Raw genomic sequence first — 12755 nt, 5'->3', positions numbered from 1 at the left:
TGTATATATTCAGTTATATATATATATGTATATATATACACATATATTCTTTTTAGTTCTTTTCCATTATAGGTTATTACAACATAATATAGTTCCCTGTGATATACAGTAGGTTCTTGTTTATCTATTTTATATATAGTAGTGTGTATCTAATAATCCCAGATTCCTAATTTATCCTTCCTTGCCTCTTTCCCCTTTGGTAACCATAAGTTTGTTTTCTATGTCTGTGAGTCTATTTCTGTTTTTTAAATAATTTCATTTGTATCATTTTTTTAGATTCCACATATTAGTGATATCATATGATACTTATCTTTCTCTGTCTGACTTCACTTAGTATGATAATCTCTAGGTCCGCCCATGTTGCTGCAAATGGCATTACTTCATTCTTTTTTATGGCTGGGTAGTATTCCACTGCATTTATATACCACATCTTTATCCATTTATCTGTCCATGGACATTTAGGTTGCTTCCATGTCTTGACTATTGTAAATAGTGGTTCCATGAACATTGGGGCACATGTATCTTTTTGAATTAGTTTTTTCAACTTTTCTGGATATATGCCCAGGAGTGGAATTGCTGGATCATATGGTAACTTAGTTTTAGTTTTTGAAGGAACCTCCATACTCTTCTCCATAGTGGCTGCACCAATTCCCACCAACAGTGCAGGAGGGTTCCCTTTTCTTCACACCCTCTCCTGCATTTATCTGTAGACTTTTTGATGATGGCCATTCTGACCTGTGTGAGGAAATCTCATTGTAGTTTTGATTTTCATTTCTCGAATAATTAGCAATGTTGAGCATCTGTTCATGTGCCTATTGGCCATCTGTAGGGAGAAATGTCTGTTTGCGTCTTCTGCCCCTTTTTTGATTGGGTTGTTTATTTTTTTGATACTGAGCTGTATAAGCTGTTTCTGTATTTTAGAAATGAATCCCTTGTAGGTTGTATCCTTTGCAAATATTTTCTCCTGTTTTGTAGGTTGCCCTTTTATGGTTTCCTTTGCTGTGCAAAAGCTTCTGAGTGTAATTAGGTCCCACTTGTTTATTTTTGCTTTTCTTTCCATTACTCTAGGAGATGGATCCAAAAAGATATTGCTGTGATTTATGTCAAAGAGTGTTCTGCCTATGTTTTCCTCTAGGTGTTTTATAGTATCCAGTCCCACATTTAGGTCTTTAATCCATTTTGAGTTTAATTTTGTTATGGTGTTTGAGAATGTTCTAATTTCATTCTTTTACATGTAGCTGTTCAGTTTTCCCAGCTCCAGTTATTGAAGAGACTGTCTTTTCTCCATTGTATATTCTTTCCTCCTTTGTCATAGATTAATTGACCATAAGCACATGAGTTTATTTCTGGGCTTTCTATCCTGTTCCATTGATCTGTGTGTCTGTTTTTGTGGCAGTACCATGCTGTTTTGATTACTGTAGCTTTGTAGTATACAAAGCTATTTTTTGGGCTCTTCTAAACACATGAGTAGAATTATAGTAGTCACCTATTCCAGTAGTAATTCTTTCCAAGGAAGGGAACTTGAGCTTTGGGGGTCTGGCTTATAACAGTTAACAATAAGGGAAGGGCACTTGGGGATTCATCAATGAATGAAGCACAACTCGGCCTCATTCCAGTGAGGGGTAGGGAGGTGGACAGACAGTAAAATATATGTCAGATGGAGTCATATATTATGAAGAAAGCAGGTGGGACAGTCTGATGGAGGTGACATTTAAAGCGGATGAGGGGACAGATCACATGTCTCTGGGAGTATCTGCATTTTAGGCAGAACAACAGGCTGGAACGTGGCTGGCATGTTTGAGGACAGGAAGGCAGCCAGTGTGGTGCAGTTGGAATGAGTGAAGGGGGTGTGCGAGAGGAGGTCAGGGAGACAGTGGGAGTTAGACATGGAGGGAAGTTAGTTCCTGCCTGCCCTTCTGTTTCAAATATCCAAGAAGAGACGTTTCCTCAGCTCTTCTGGGCTCAGGGTCTAGAAAGACCATCCAGGAACATTCTCCTTAATTCCGGTGAGAGACCAGAAAGGAACACTGTTCAAGACTACTTGGATGATAAAGGAGAAAGAACATGAATTGTGCTCAGTTGGAGTTAGGGTTCGACTGGTATTTATTTTATTATTCACAGCTGTGGGATAAGAAGGCCTGGTCTTCAACGTAGCTATCAAACCTGGTGGCATTCTAGAATCACCTGGGGACCTTTTAAAAGTCCTGATGCCCAGGCTGTACCCCTGACCATGTTAGTCAGAATCCCTTAAGTGTCACGCAGGCCTCAATATCTTTTTAAACTCCCAGGTAATTCTAGTGTGTAGCCAAGTTTGAGAGCTGCTAGCTTACATGATTGTTAAGGGGCCCCGTCTGAGGCTGGTTCTCATCACGGTCTGTGGGGAAACACACACCACGGCTTAAGCTATCTGCAGTGGTTTATTCTGAATGCTTAACATTTACAAGTGGAAGCAGCATGTGTTGAAGGGGTGTAAGGTACAGCAGGAACTGAGTCAGGGGAGGAAAGATCAGTCAGTTCCTTCCCAGAAGGTAAGCCTGTTGTGCAGGCTTCATGCTTGCCCATAGGTCTTCATTCCCAGTTCAGGAGGTTGTTACTCAGTGCTTGCTTCATTTACTGGAAAAGTGCACTTGACATGAGTTTCAGCTCCTTCCCCCACAGCTTCCAGCTCAGCAGCAAACTGTCGGGAAGAGGTTCAGTTACCAGGTATACTGCAGAAAACACTTTTAGAACATACTTTTTGGACAAAATATCATAGGCCCAGTTTTAAATTCTCCCAAGTCAGAGAAACTACAGGGTTTAGGAAATGCTCAGTGATCACAGTTTTCCCTTCTGGACACAAACTTCAGTGGACACAGAAGTACAAAGAAGAAATTTGTCTCACAGATATGATTAATTAATATTGTGATAGGTGAAAACTCAATGTTAGTGGTTTTGTGGAATGGTTAGAAAACATGAATTATAAACAGCTTTTCAGAACTTAAAGTTCTCTTAATTTGAACACTGGAAGGCCTAAATGTTGAGACTGCCAACAATTTAGGTTTACTAGAAAACATGGAAGAATTCCCAAAGGGTCACTTTGGCCCTTGAACTAGTTATCACTTACAAAGGTTGGAGATCACAAGGAAGGAACAAAGATACAAATGGACCTTGAAGAAAGGTATCTTGATAGAAGTAGCCCTAAATGTCAGCAACATTTAAGATGGGAAGGACAAGAGTTATTTAGTTCAAGGCTAAGCTTCCACATGGTAAGTTCTCTCACTTAATATTTTTAAAAAGCCCTGAAACTATGGTTTTTGTTTTTGGTTTTTTTGCGGTACGTGGGCCTCTCACTATTGTGGCCTGTCCCATTGCGGAGCACAGGCTCCGGACGCGCAGGCTCAGCGGCCATGGCTCATGGGCCCAGCTGCTCCGCGGCATGTGGGATCTTCCCAGACCGGGGCACGAACCCGTGTCCCCTGCATCGGCAGGCGGACTCTCAACCACTGGGCCACCTGGGAAGCCCAAAACTATGGTTTTATAATTTAGTAGGTAGCTACAACAACAGACAGGAGGAAAGACAAAAAAAATGAATGTAAGATTAGTTTTTAATCCATATTCCCACAAGGCAGGCTACCTCTGAGCCCCTCGCAGCCGTAAGTACCTTAACCTACTCCTGGGTTTTCTCGTACAGACTGTTGATTTGAGTCCGAAAGTATTTGGCAAGCTCTCCCCTCTTTGCTTTCAAGGTTGGTGTCAAGAGCCCATTTTCAATGGAAAATGGCTCTGGATGAAGATAGATGCGTTTGACCTGGAAGAGAAGATGCACACGTACACACGTGTTTAATAGTGATGTGGACCGTTCCGCAGAGCCCTCTAAATGCTACGTGAAGACGCTTAAAGAATATTTCCCCTTATAAAAGTGGCGTTGATGAAGTGGGAGGGTAAAGAGAAAGGTAACACATGCCCATTCTCACACACTAATAATTTGGGAAAGACATGAGTGGAGAAGGAGGAGGAATAATGAACAGCATGAAGGGGCTGGACAGGTAAATGCAAAGGTCAGTGTCATTAATGGGCTAATAGTACCTCTAAAATCAGTTCCTTGGAAACTGTACTTTTAAATGTTAAACCCCATTATAAATGCGAACTTTAAAACTTTACAACATGAGAGACCAGGATAACACGAGTCATACATACCTGTTCAAAGGATTTAAGGCCACCTTCTGTCCCGGTTTTATGCAAGTCTCGTAAAATGGCTTCCTTTATAACCTAGGAATGTAAAACATAGCTCAGAGCATGGCTGTTGAAAAAGAGCCTAAAGGAAAGGCTGAGCATGACCCAATTCAAAATGCCTGCTAAGCTCGTCAGGATAAAAGCAGGATATGGGGGTATGTGCAAGCACATGTGATACCTAAATGTTGCTCAAAGAAAGTAAGTCATGGCAAGAAAAAACATCTAAATGGTAGCAGGGGTTTTCTCTGGATGGCATTATTTAATTCCCCATTTTCCAGTTATTTTTTCCACAATGCACATGCTACTATAAAAAGAATAGGGATTTTGGTGGTTGTTTTTAAACTCCCCATCCTCTCTTCCAGTCTAATAAAAAAGCAGTCAGTCCACGCCCAGCAAGGGTCTGTTCTTCCAGAGAGGAGGCTCTAGGAAGCTGTGGGTGCCCAAGCTGGGGAGGCCTCCCCCTCCCACGACGGGCCCATGGGTGGGCATAGGCTTTTCTGAGTGAGACTTACTTGGTTTTGGCACAGTTCTTCAAAAGAGCCCTTCACCCCAAGTTTGGCTGCAAATGAGGGAAGCACATCTGGGTCGGGAACCACCACTCCCACTAGGAATGACTGGAAAGGAAACAGGCATGTGAACTAGCGCAGCACTGCCCCCCAGTGGGGAAAGAAAGCGTTACCTCAGAATGCATGATTGTTCCCAAGCCCTGAAATTCAGTGCTGGCGTCCTACAGTTTTCTCACCATATATTTCAAACCCTCATGGAACTCTGATCGCATTTTCCCACTCAACATCTCTACAAAACTGTTCTATTCAAACATGAATAGAAGTGGAGCTCAACATTAAGCTTAAAGCATCTCTGGCCTGTCCATATCAATCCTCCCCCACTCCCAAGAAGCTAAGTTCAAGTGCAGTATATATAAGACAGTTTGTGCCAGAAGAACTCCTATTGTAGTGGAAACGAAGTGCACCATGGGGCTCTTCTGGTGAATGGCTACCCTTTAGTATAACTGTTTTAACAGTTCTACTGACTTGTTTACAGAGTCTATCATAGTTTCAAAGAATTTTTTTTTCATTTATAGTGCCTTATTTGAGGTTTGGAGTGTGGCTTCATTTCTCTAGTTTTATAAGCTCAGATCTCATCCTAAATCTACCTATACAGATTTCCTTTAGCTATGGAAGTTGGCATGGTCTGTGCCTGAAACTGGCTTCTGTTAAGACAATATATATTACCCATAAGCTTTCCCCATGTACAAAAATTTGTGACACCAGGCTACTCCTGATGTAGATATCTTCTATCTTCTCTGGAGCAATGTATTCTCCTTGGGCCAGCTTGAAAATGTTCTTTTTTCGGTCGATGACCTTCAGAGTTCCATTCTGCAGGAGACAGAGATAACACCATCAGTGTTTCTGAGCCCTATTGAGTGATGTCAGTGAAGAGAGAGGTGAAGTCAGAGGTAATCTTCCTTCTTTAAACTTGACCTCTCCATTGACCTTTGGGCAATCTTTCATTTCTCTTTTTTGGCTTTGGGGAAAGGGGAGGAAGGCAGCTTTCTTCAAAACCTGTCTATACTGCGTGTGTCTTTGGAGAGTCAGTGGGCAGTCTTGGAAAACGTCCCTCGGACCCACTGGCATTGTGTAAATGGTTGCCTCATCCAACGAAGAAATTTTCCAGCTCTGAATTTCCAACAACTTAATTTCCAATTACTCCTTTTCCAGAACTCTCAGTAATAGGGAAGGTGTTATCTTTTTTTAAGACTTTTGAATTAGCTCTCCCCCTCCTTGACTCCCTTATCTGTATCCCTCCTGTTAGATCCGGGAGCAGGCTATACAGGTCTACTGTGCCACCGCTAATCAAGCAAGTCAGTAATTGCGCTTGTTAGGACAGAAGCAGAGCTGGGGAGGGCTCTCTGACCAGCCACCAGAGGTCATTTGCAGCTTCATTCCTCTGGGCTAATTGGTTTTAGGGATTTGAATTATAGAATTGGGACAAGTGGCAAATACAGTCCACATGATCACACCCTGAACAGCGCAGCAGACTGAACCAACCTTGGAACCATTAACAAGGCCGACTCAAGAAATTAGCCATCAATTCAGCCTAACAGACATTATCTGAAAGTGATTAATAAGGCTCAGCCCTTTACAACTCCAGTGGGAGGACACATCTGTTGCCTACGTTGTAGGCTTATTAGAACTGAGAACTCTCGTTATACAGAAACAGATCTGTTAGCAAAATACCACTAGACCCAAATCTATGAAATACATCATTAGGACCAGTGTTCTTAGAGATCTGTTGTCAAATATTCCTTGAATATCACTTAAATCTTGAGAATATTGAGCAAGAAGGGAGTTTTAAATCTGGTTACATTCCTGCTTCCCCAGCACATAGTAGACGAAAACCTTCCAGAGAGGAAAGCTCTTGGAATATCCTCCACAGGGGTTTAAGGCTCCATCATTACCATGCCTTAATTTCCTCTCTTAGGAAAACAGAGGGGGTTGACAGAGACTACTTACTGCCAATTGTTAGCAAGCTATGCTTTTAAAAAGTCTCAGTGTCTTCCACCAAGAGAGGCTGTGAAGGTCACCGAGGGGCAAAAACTAGCCTCTGCATCCACCTTGTTTAGAAATCCTGCATCCTTGTTTTGATATGTCTCCATATATAAGTGGAAAGAAACATCCCTTTGAAACTCATAAAAGGCAAACACTATAGGCCCATGGAGTTATCACAGCTTCTTCCTCAATAAAAGTAAAAATCACAACAACAACAACAAAATAGACTACTACACTCCTTCTTTGGAAAAGTCACCTAATTTTCCTCTGTAGGGACTCCCAGAAGTTTTGAAGCAACACCCACCGGGAGCCAGCGACCAATGTCTCCTGTGTGAAGCCAGCCATCCTTGTCCAAGGCTTCCTCTGTCTTCTGAGGGTCCTTCAGGTATCCCTTGAACACATTGGTACCCTTGATGCAGATCTGCACATAAGATGGTACAAGGTGCTGACAATAGCAAAGGCTGCTGCAAAACACCTACTTTCCTACCACCTTGAATCACTTGATGCTTTCCACTAATGTATGAAGAGCACCAGATTTTAATCCCCATTGTGGGGACTGGAAAGTTAGGCTCAGAGACACTGAATTCCTTGCTAAAATTCTGAATAGAATCAAACACAAACCTGCTCACAATTGTGTGCTTTTTCTGATGCAAACATCCCCACTATGCTTGTCTGAAAATGACTGCCCGGCACAGCCTACCCACCTCTCCTTCATTGTTCACTGCAAAGTAGTTCATATCAGCCACATCTTCCAGCTTCACATGATTGCAAGCAATGGGGACTCCAACGTGGCCTAAAACACACCATACTGAATCAGCCAGGATACCGTGAAACGGTGATAATTCCAGCCGTATTTCAGAGATATTTATGGATTGACTCTAAAAGAATAAAACTGAAAAGTCATCTGGCACCAGTGCTGGAGAGCCAAGATAGGAAGCCCTGGACCAAAGCTTAGGTTTGGCATCTGCCACATTCATCCACAGCACTGAGGTTATCTAAACGCCTGCGTCCTAGTTCATCTAGAACTCCTCCCAACCACTGAGCGTCCGGCCCAGTTGACAAAGAACCTACCTGATTGCCAATCCCCAGGTGATGTAATTGTACAGCCAGCAGTGCATTCTGTTTGACCATAAGCTTCATAGACCTGCGCAAACCAAAGAAGGGCTTTGAGACTTACTCAAGATAAAGCAGAAGCTGGCCATGCCCTATGGCAAGACATGAGGAAAGCAAGGTCTCTGAGAGTTGGAGGACACTTCGTGTCCTAATACCTTGAATTTATGCCTGAACTGCTAAATCTTTACAACTGTGGATTCACTCAAAAACCAACAGGGTCCAGAAATAGACCAAAGTATGGAAACATACTATACTTTGGGAAATATGGCATTTCAGGCTGATGGAAAAAAGCAAGTTATTCATTGAGTGATGGGCAACCCAATGGCAACCAGACTTGAACCAAGGCAATGGAGTGCTACTGAAGGAGCTGAAGAAAGTGAGTAGCATTTTTTAAGGGAAATAGCTGTGGTATGGAACGGGGGTTGGCAAACTTTTTGTATATAGAACCAGATAGTGAATATTTTTGACTTTGTGAGCCACTTGGTCTCTATTTCAACGACTTAACTCTGCCAGTGTAGCACCAAAGCAGCAGTAGACGATACGTAAATAAGTGGGTATGGATGTGTTCCACTGAAATTTTACTTATAAATACAGGCAACGGGCCAGATTTAGCTTGTGCTGCAGTTTACCCACTCCTGGTATAAAGGATAATCTTGACTGGAGAGGGGATGTGGGGACCTAAGAGCATGGGCTGCAGTGGGGCTATGGCCTGTCATAGGCAGAGCTGGTGGAGAAGGAGAGGAAGGCATTTCTGGGAGGGCTGTGGCAATAGGACCTTCTTATCTATTGGTTTTAGGAGCTGAGGGAAAGGAAGGTATTAAGACTCGCCAGGAGGATGCTAGTTTGAAAGACCAGAGGAACTCTGACCTTGGCATCAATTCAGAACCTTTTTTTTTTTTTAACATCTTTACTGGAGTATAATTGGTTTACAATGGTGTGTTAGTTTCTGCTGTATAACAAAGTGAATCAGCTATATGTATACATATATCCCCATATCCCCTCCCTCTTGCATCTCCCTCCCACCCTCCCTATCCCATCCCTCTAGGTGGTCACACAGCACCGAGCTGATCTCCCTGAGCTATGTGGCTGCTTCCCACTAGCTATCTATTTTACATTTGGTAGTGTATATATGTCCATGCCACTCTCTCACTTCGTCCCAGCTTACCCTTCCCCCTCTCCGTGTCCTCAAGTCCTTTCTCTACGTCTGCGTCTTTATTCCTGTCCTTCCCCTAGGTTCATCAGAACCCTTTTTTTTTTTTAGATTCCATATACATGTGTTAGTATACAGTGTTTGTTTTTCTCTTTTAGGCCGTTGTTTCATTCATGTTGTGCATGTTGGCCGAATGAATGAACTACTTAGCCGTTTGTGGAAAAACAAATATGAGACTATATCTGTACTCAAGCCCATTTACTAAATTCCAGGTGGAGCAGAGACTTACTTGGAAAAAAGTAAAACCGTAAGGCTACCAGAAAATCTGGACGAAAACAGATTTATGCAATATTGAGGGTTAGGAGGCCTGTCTAAACAATTACAAAGCCACATAGAAAAGGTGACTGACTACATACACATTTGAAACTTTTATATAGCAATACACAGTGCAAAAAGGTGAGACTAGGAAAAATATTTCTAACACAACAAAGATTGATTTTATGACCATACGAAGAACTCCTAGGAAGCAAGGTGAAAGAGAAGCAAATTATCCTTTGCTCATTTTTCTATAAGGAAGTAATCGAGTAATTCATGAAAGAAATACAAGTGCCCATAAGCAGTAGAAAAGATGTTTAGTGTTAATAAAAGAAACAAAGTTGCAATAAGATTTTTCATGTATCTCATTGGCTAAGATTTAAATGACTGAAAAAGCACTAGCAAGAATATGGGGATATCAGGACTTGTGCATTATTTGCATTAATGCATAAAAAAGACAAGACCTTTCTGGAGGGAAGTGTGAAAATCTACATTAATATGTAAAAAACCCATATACTTTGACCCAATAATCCCCACTCGTAAGGATTTATCCTAAATTGATAATTGCATAAATATACACAAGTATCCTTATCGCTTGATTATAATAACAAAAAAAAGTGGTAAACAACTCTAGTGTCCATCAGTAGGAGATTACTTATTTGGGTACGTTCAATAAACTATTACAAAACCATTAAAATGATGTTTATTTGACAAGGAGCAATGTTAATGAGGCACTGTTTAATAAGTATTTTAGAACACTGATGCTGTTTTTTTTGTTTGTTTGTTTGTTTTGCGGTACACGGGCCTCTCACTGCCGTGGCCTCTCCCGTTGCGGAGCACAGGCTCTGGACGCGCAGGCTCAGCGGCCTTGGCTCACAGGCCCAGCCTCTCCACAGCATGTGGGATCTTCCCGGACCAGGGCATGAACCCGTGTCCCCTGCATCGGCAGGTGGACTCTCAACTACTGCGCCACCAGGGAAGCCCACTGATGCTGTTTTTTAAAGGTTATACCCCATTTATAGTTATAAAATATTGGATATATTCCCCGTGTTGTACAATATATCCTTGTAGCTTACCTTATACCTAATAGTTTGTACCTCTTATTCCCCACCCTTATCTTGCCCCTCCCCCTCTCCCCACTGGTAAGCACTAGTTTGTTCTCTATATCTGTGAGTCTGCTGCTTTTTTTGTTATATTGACTAGTTTGTTGTATTTTTTCAGATTCCACGTGTAAGTGATATCACACAGTATTTGTGTTTCTCTGTCTGATTTATTTCACTTAGCATAACGCACTCCAAGTCCATTCATGTTCCTGCAAATGGCAAAATTTTGTTAGTACTGATGCCATTTGTGTAAAGGTTTCTGTACACAGGTGCATTCAGAGGTGACTGGAAGGGTATTTTCACTTGATTTTGAGATTTTGGCTGACTTTCTCTGTGGTACTTTTCGTCTGTGTTTTCATTTTTATTTAAATAGTGAGCTTTATTTGTGCAAAAGTGAAATAAGCTATCATCAAAAAAAAGGTGCTCGGCTTACCGGACATCCCATTGCTGCCCGGAGGAACGTCAAGACGGGAGAGGAGATGGGGGCAGCTCCGGTGACCATGAAACGAACCTTCCCGCCCAGGCTTTCCTGTTTAATAGACACAAAAGACCTGCTGAAGACTATTCCCTTTGCTTCAGTTTCCTGTGTTGCAAAATGGGTAGGACAGCCTACCTACCTGGTGTTGTCACGAGAATTAAACTCGTTAATTTACAGAGCACTTAGAATAGGGTCCAGCATTGTAGAAAAGAACTTATAATGTTAGCTATTACTGTCACCACCATCCATAGCTGGGACCAGACGTGCAGTTTATTTTTTTTTCCTCAGATAATTTGTATTCTTGGGCCCTTCAAATTACCTACAACCTCAACAGACCACCTAAGAGAATGAGAGTGCTAGAACCTAAGAAAAATCCACTTTCTGCTTTTTGACCAAATCCCTTTAGTGACAAAGTTGTCCAGGAGAGATCTCAAAAGGTGAGTGAACACAGAAAGTCAAAAGGCTCTCCAGTTAAAGAGATGCTTGACCATCAAAGGAAAAGCAGAGTGTGCTGAGTCAGTGGGCAGCCCAGATACTTACCTGGCTCCATCCATAATCTACCCAACGTACCTGGATCTTTGCAAACACGAGCTTGTCCCAGAAACTGTTGCGTCTGATGATACCCTTTTTCACTTCACTGAATTTACTGGCAACAGCCAAGTTCAACAAGAACTTCTTCAAGGGTGTCTTGGCTTCATTTTGTACCTGCAGAGTGACAGCTTCTCTTAGTTGGAAACCTATTGGAGATACTCACCAAGGCCATTCATCAGTGAGCAAGACATAGTGCCTCCTAGCTTCAGAAGAGAGAGGCTCTTATTCATGCACTGGTGTGCTGAATAATGATGAGCCCACACTAAGAAAGAAGTGGGGCTTCCCTGGTGGTGCAGTGGTTGAGAGTCTGCCTGCCAATGCAGGGGACGCGGGTTCGTGCCCCAGCCCGGGAAGATCCCACATGCCGTGGAGTGGCTGGGCCCGTGAGCCATGGCCGCTGAGCCTGCACATCCAGAGCCTGTGCTTCACAACGGGAGACGGCACGACAGCGAGAGGCCCGCGTACCGCAAAAAAAAAAAATAAATAAATAAATAAAAGAAATAAGCGAACTTAGTACATACACACAGAGCTCCAGCTCCTCCAAATTCCTTGTCCTTAGCAAACAACCTTGACAACTCAGATAGCATGTCCTCAAAAGGTAGTCAGCATCTATCTATAGTAAAGTTACCTAGGAGTACTGATTAAACAGCTGATTGGGTACCACTGTTAGGACTTTTGATTCAGTATCATATGTATGTATGTAGTATCATAACATTACAAAGAAAACATCCCACTGGCCATTTTTGAAGATCGCTGGGGTACCAGTTCATTATTTTGAAGACTGATAAAGGAAAAAATCAAATAATTTTCATGCCTTTATGGAAGAATCTCAGCTAATGAAGGCAAGAGAAATGCTTGGATTAGAAAAATCACCATTTTGCCAACCTTAATGAAGAACAGAGCAGTGATCAATGACAGCTAAAACTGCTATGTGGCAGTGGGATTCTGGCCCGACTCCTTATTAGATCTGACCCTGGGCAAGTTATTTAACCTCCAAGGTTCAGTCTCCTCATCTATAAGGGATTATAAGTGTTGGCATGATTTCCTGGGCTTTTGTAGAAATTAAATGATGGAACGCATATGAAATATTTACCATGGGGCCTGGCACCTCAGCAAGAAGCACACTAAACCAGTAAGTGTTATGAAATCAGAGTAACAATTTACCAGTAAGTCAGCTGAATTTTGAGGGGCTCCCCAACTCTCTGAATTAATCTCTTTCTCCAGATCACATCCAAGTAATCTCA

At 42.2% G+C, this 12755-nt stretch overlaps 1 protein-coding gene across 4 annotated transcripts in view; it reads right to left on the bottom strand.

Moving 5' to 3' along the window:
- Window positions 1–2085: 2085 nt before the first annotated feature.
- The window catches only part of ACSL5 (acyl-CoA synthetase long chain family member 5), a 45146-nt gene continuing 34476 nt past the window's right edge, over window positions 2086–12755 (bottom strand). For all 4 annotated transcript variants that reach the window (XM_082639337.1, XM_082639338.1, XM_082639340.1 and 1 more), the window contains exons 13-22: window positions 11491–11625; window positions 10876–10971; window positions 7833–7905; window positions 7466–7554; window positions 7066–7182; window positions 5445–5588; window positions 4725–4826; window positions 4177–4248; window positions 3641–3787; window positions 2086–2677 (exon numbers count right to left, since the gene is read on the bottom strand). In XM_082639337.1, the coding sequence (XP_082495463.1) occupies window positions 3647–3787; window positions 4177–4248; window positions 4725–4826; window positions 5445–5588; window positions 7066–7182; window positions 7466–7554; window positions 7833–7905; window positions 10876–10971; window positions 11491–11625 (969 nt within the window). In that variant the 3' untranslated portion in view covers window positions 2086–2677; window positions 3641–3646. The remainder of the gene's footprint in view (window positions 2678–3640; window positions 3788–4176; window positions 4249–4724; window positions 4827–5444; window positions 5589–7065; window positions 7183–7465; window positions 7555–7832; window positions 7906–10875; window positions 10972–11490; window positions 11626–12755) is intronic.

Source organism: Mesoplodon mirus (genome assembly GCF_964341445.2).
Source record: "Mesoplodon mirus genome assembly, chromosome: 2".
Lineage (NCBI taxonomy): Eukaryota > Metazoa > Chordata > Mammalia > Artiodactyla > Ziphiidae > Mesoplodon > Mesoplodon mirus.
This window is presented reverse-complemented; position numbering and strand designations above follow the sequence as displayed.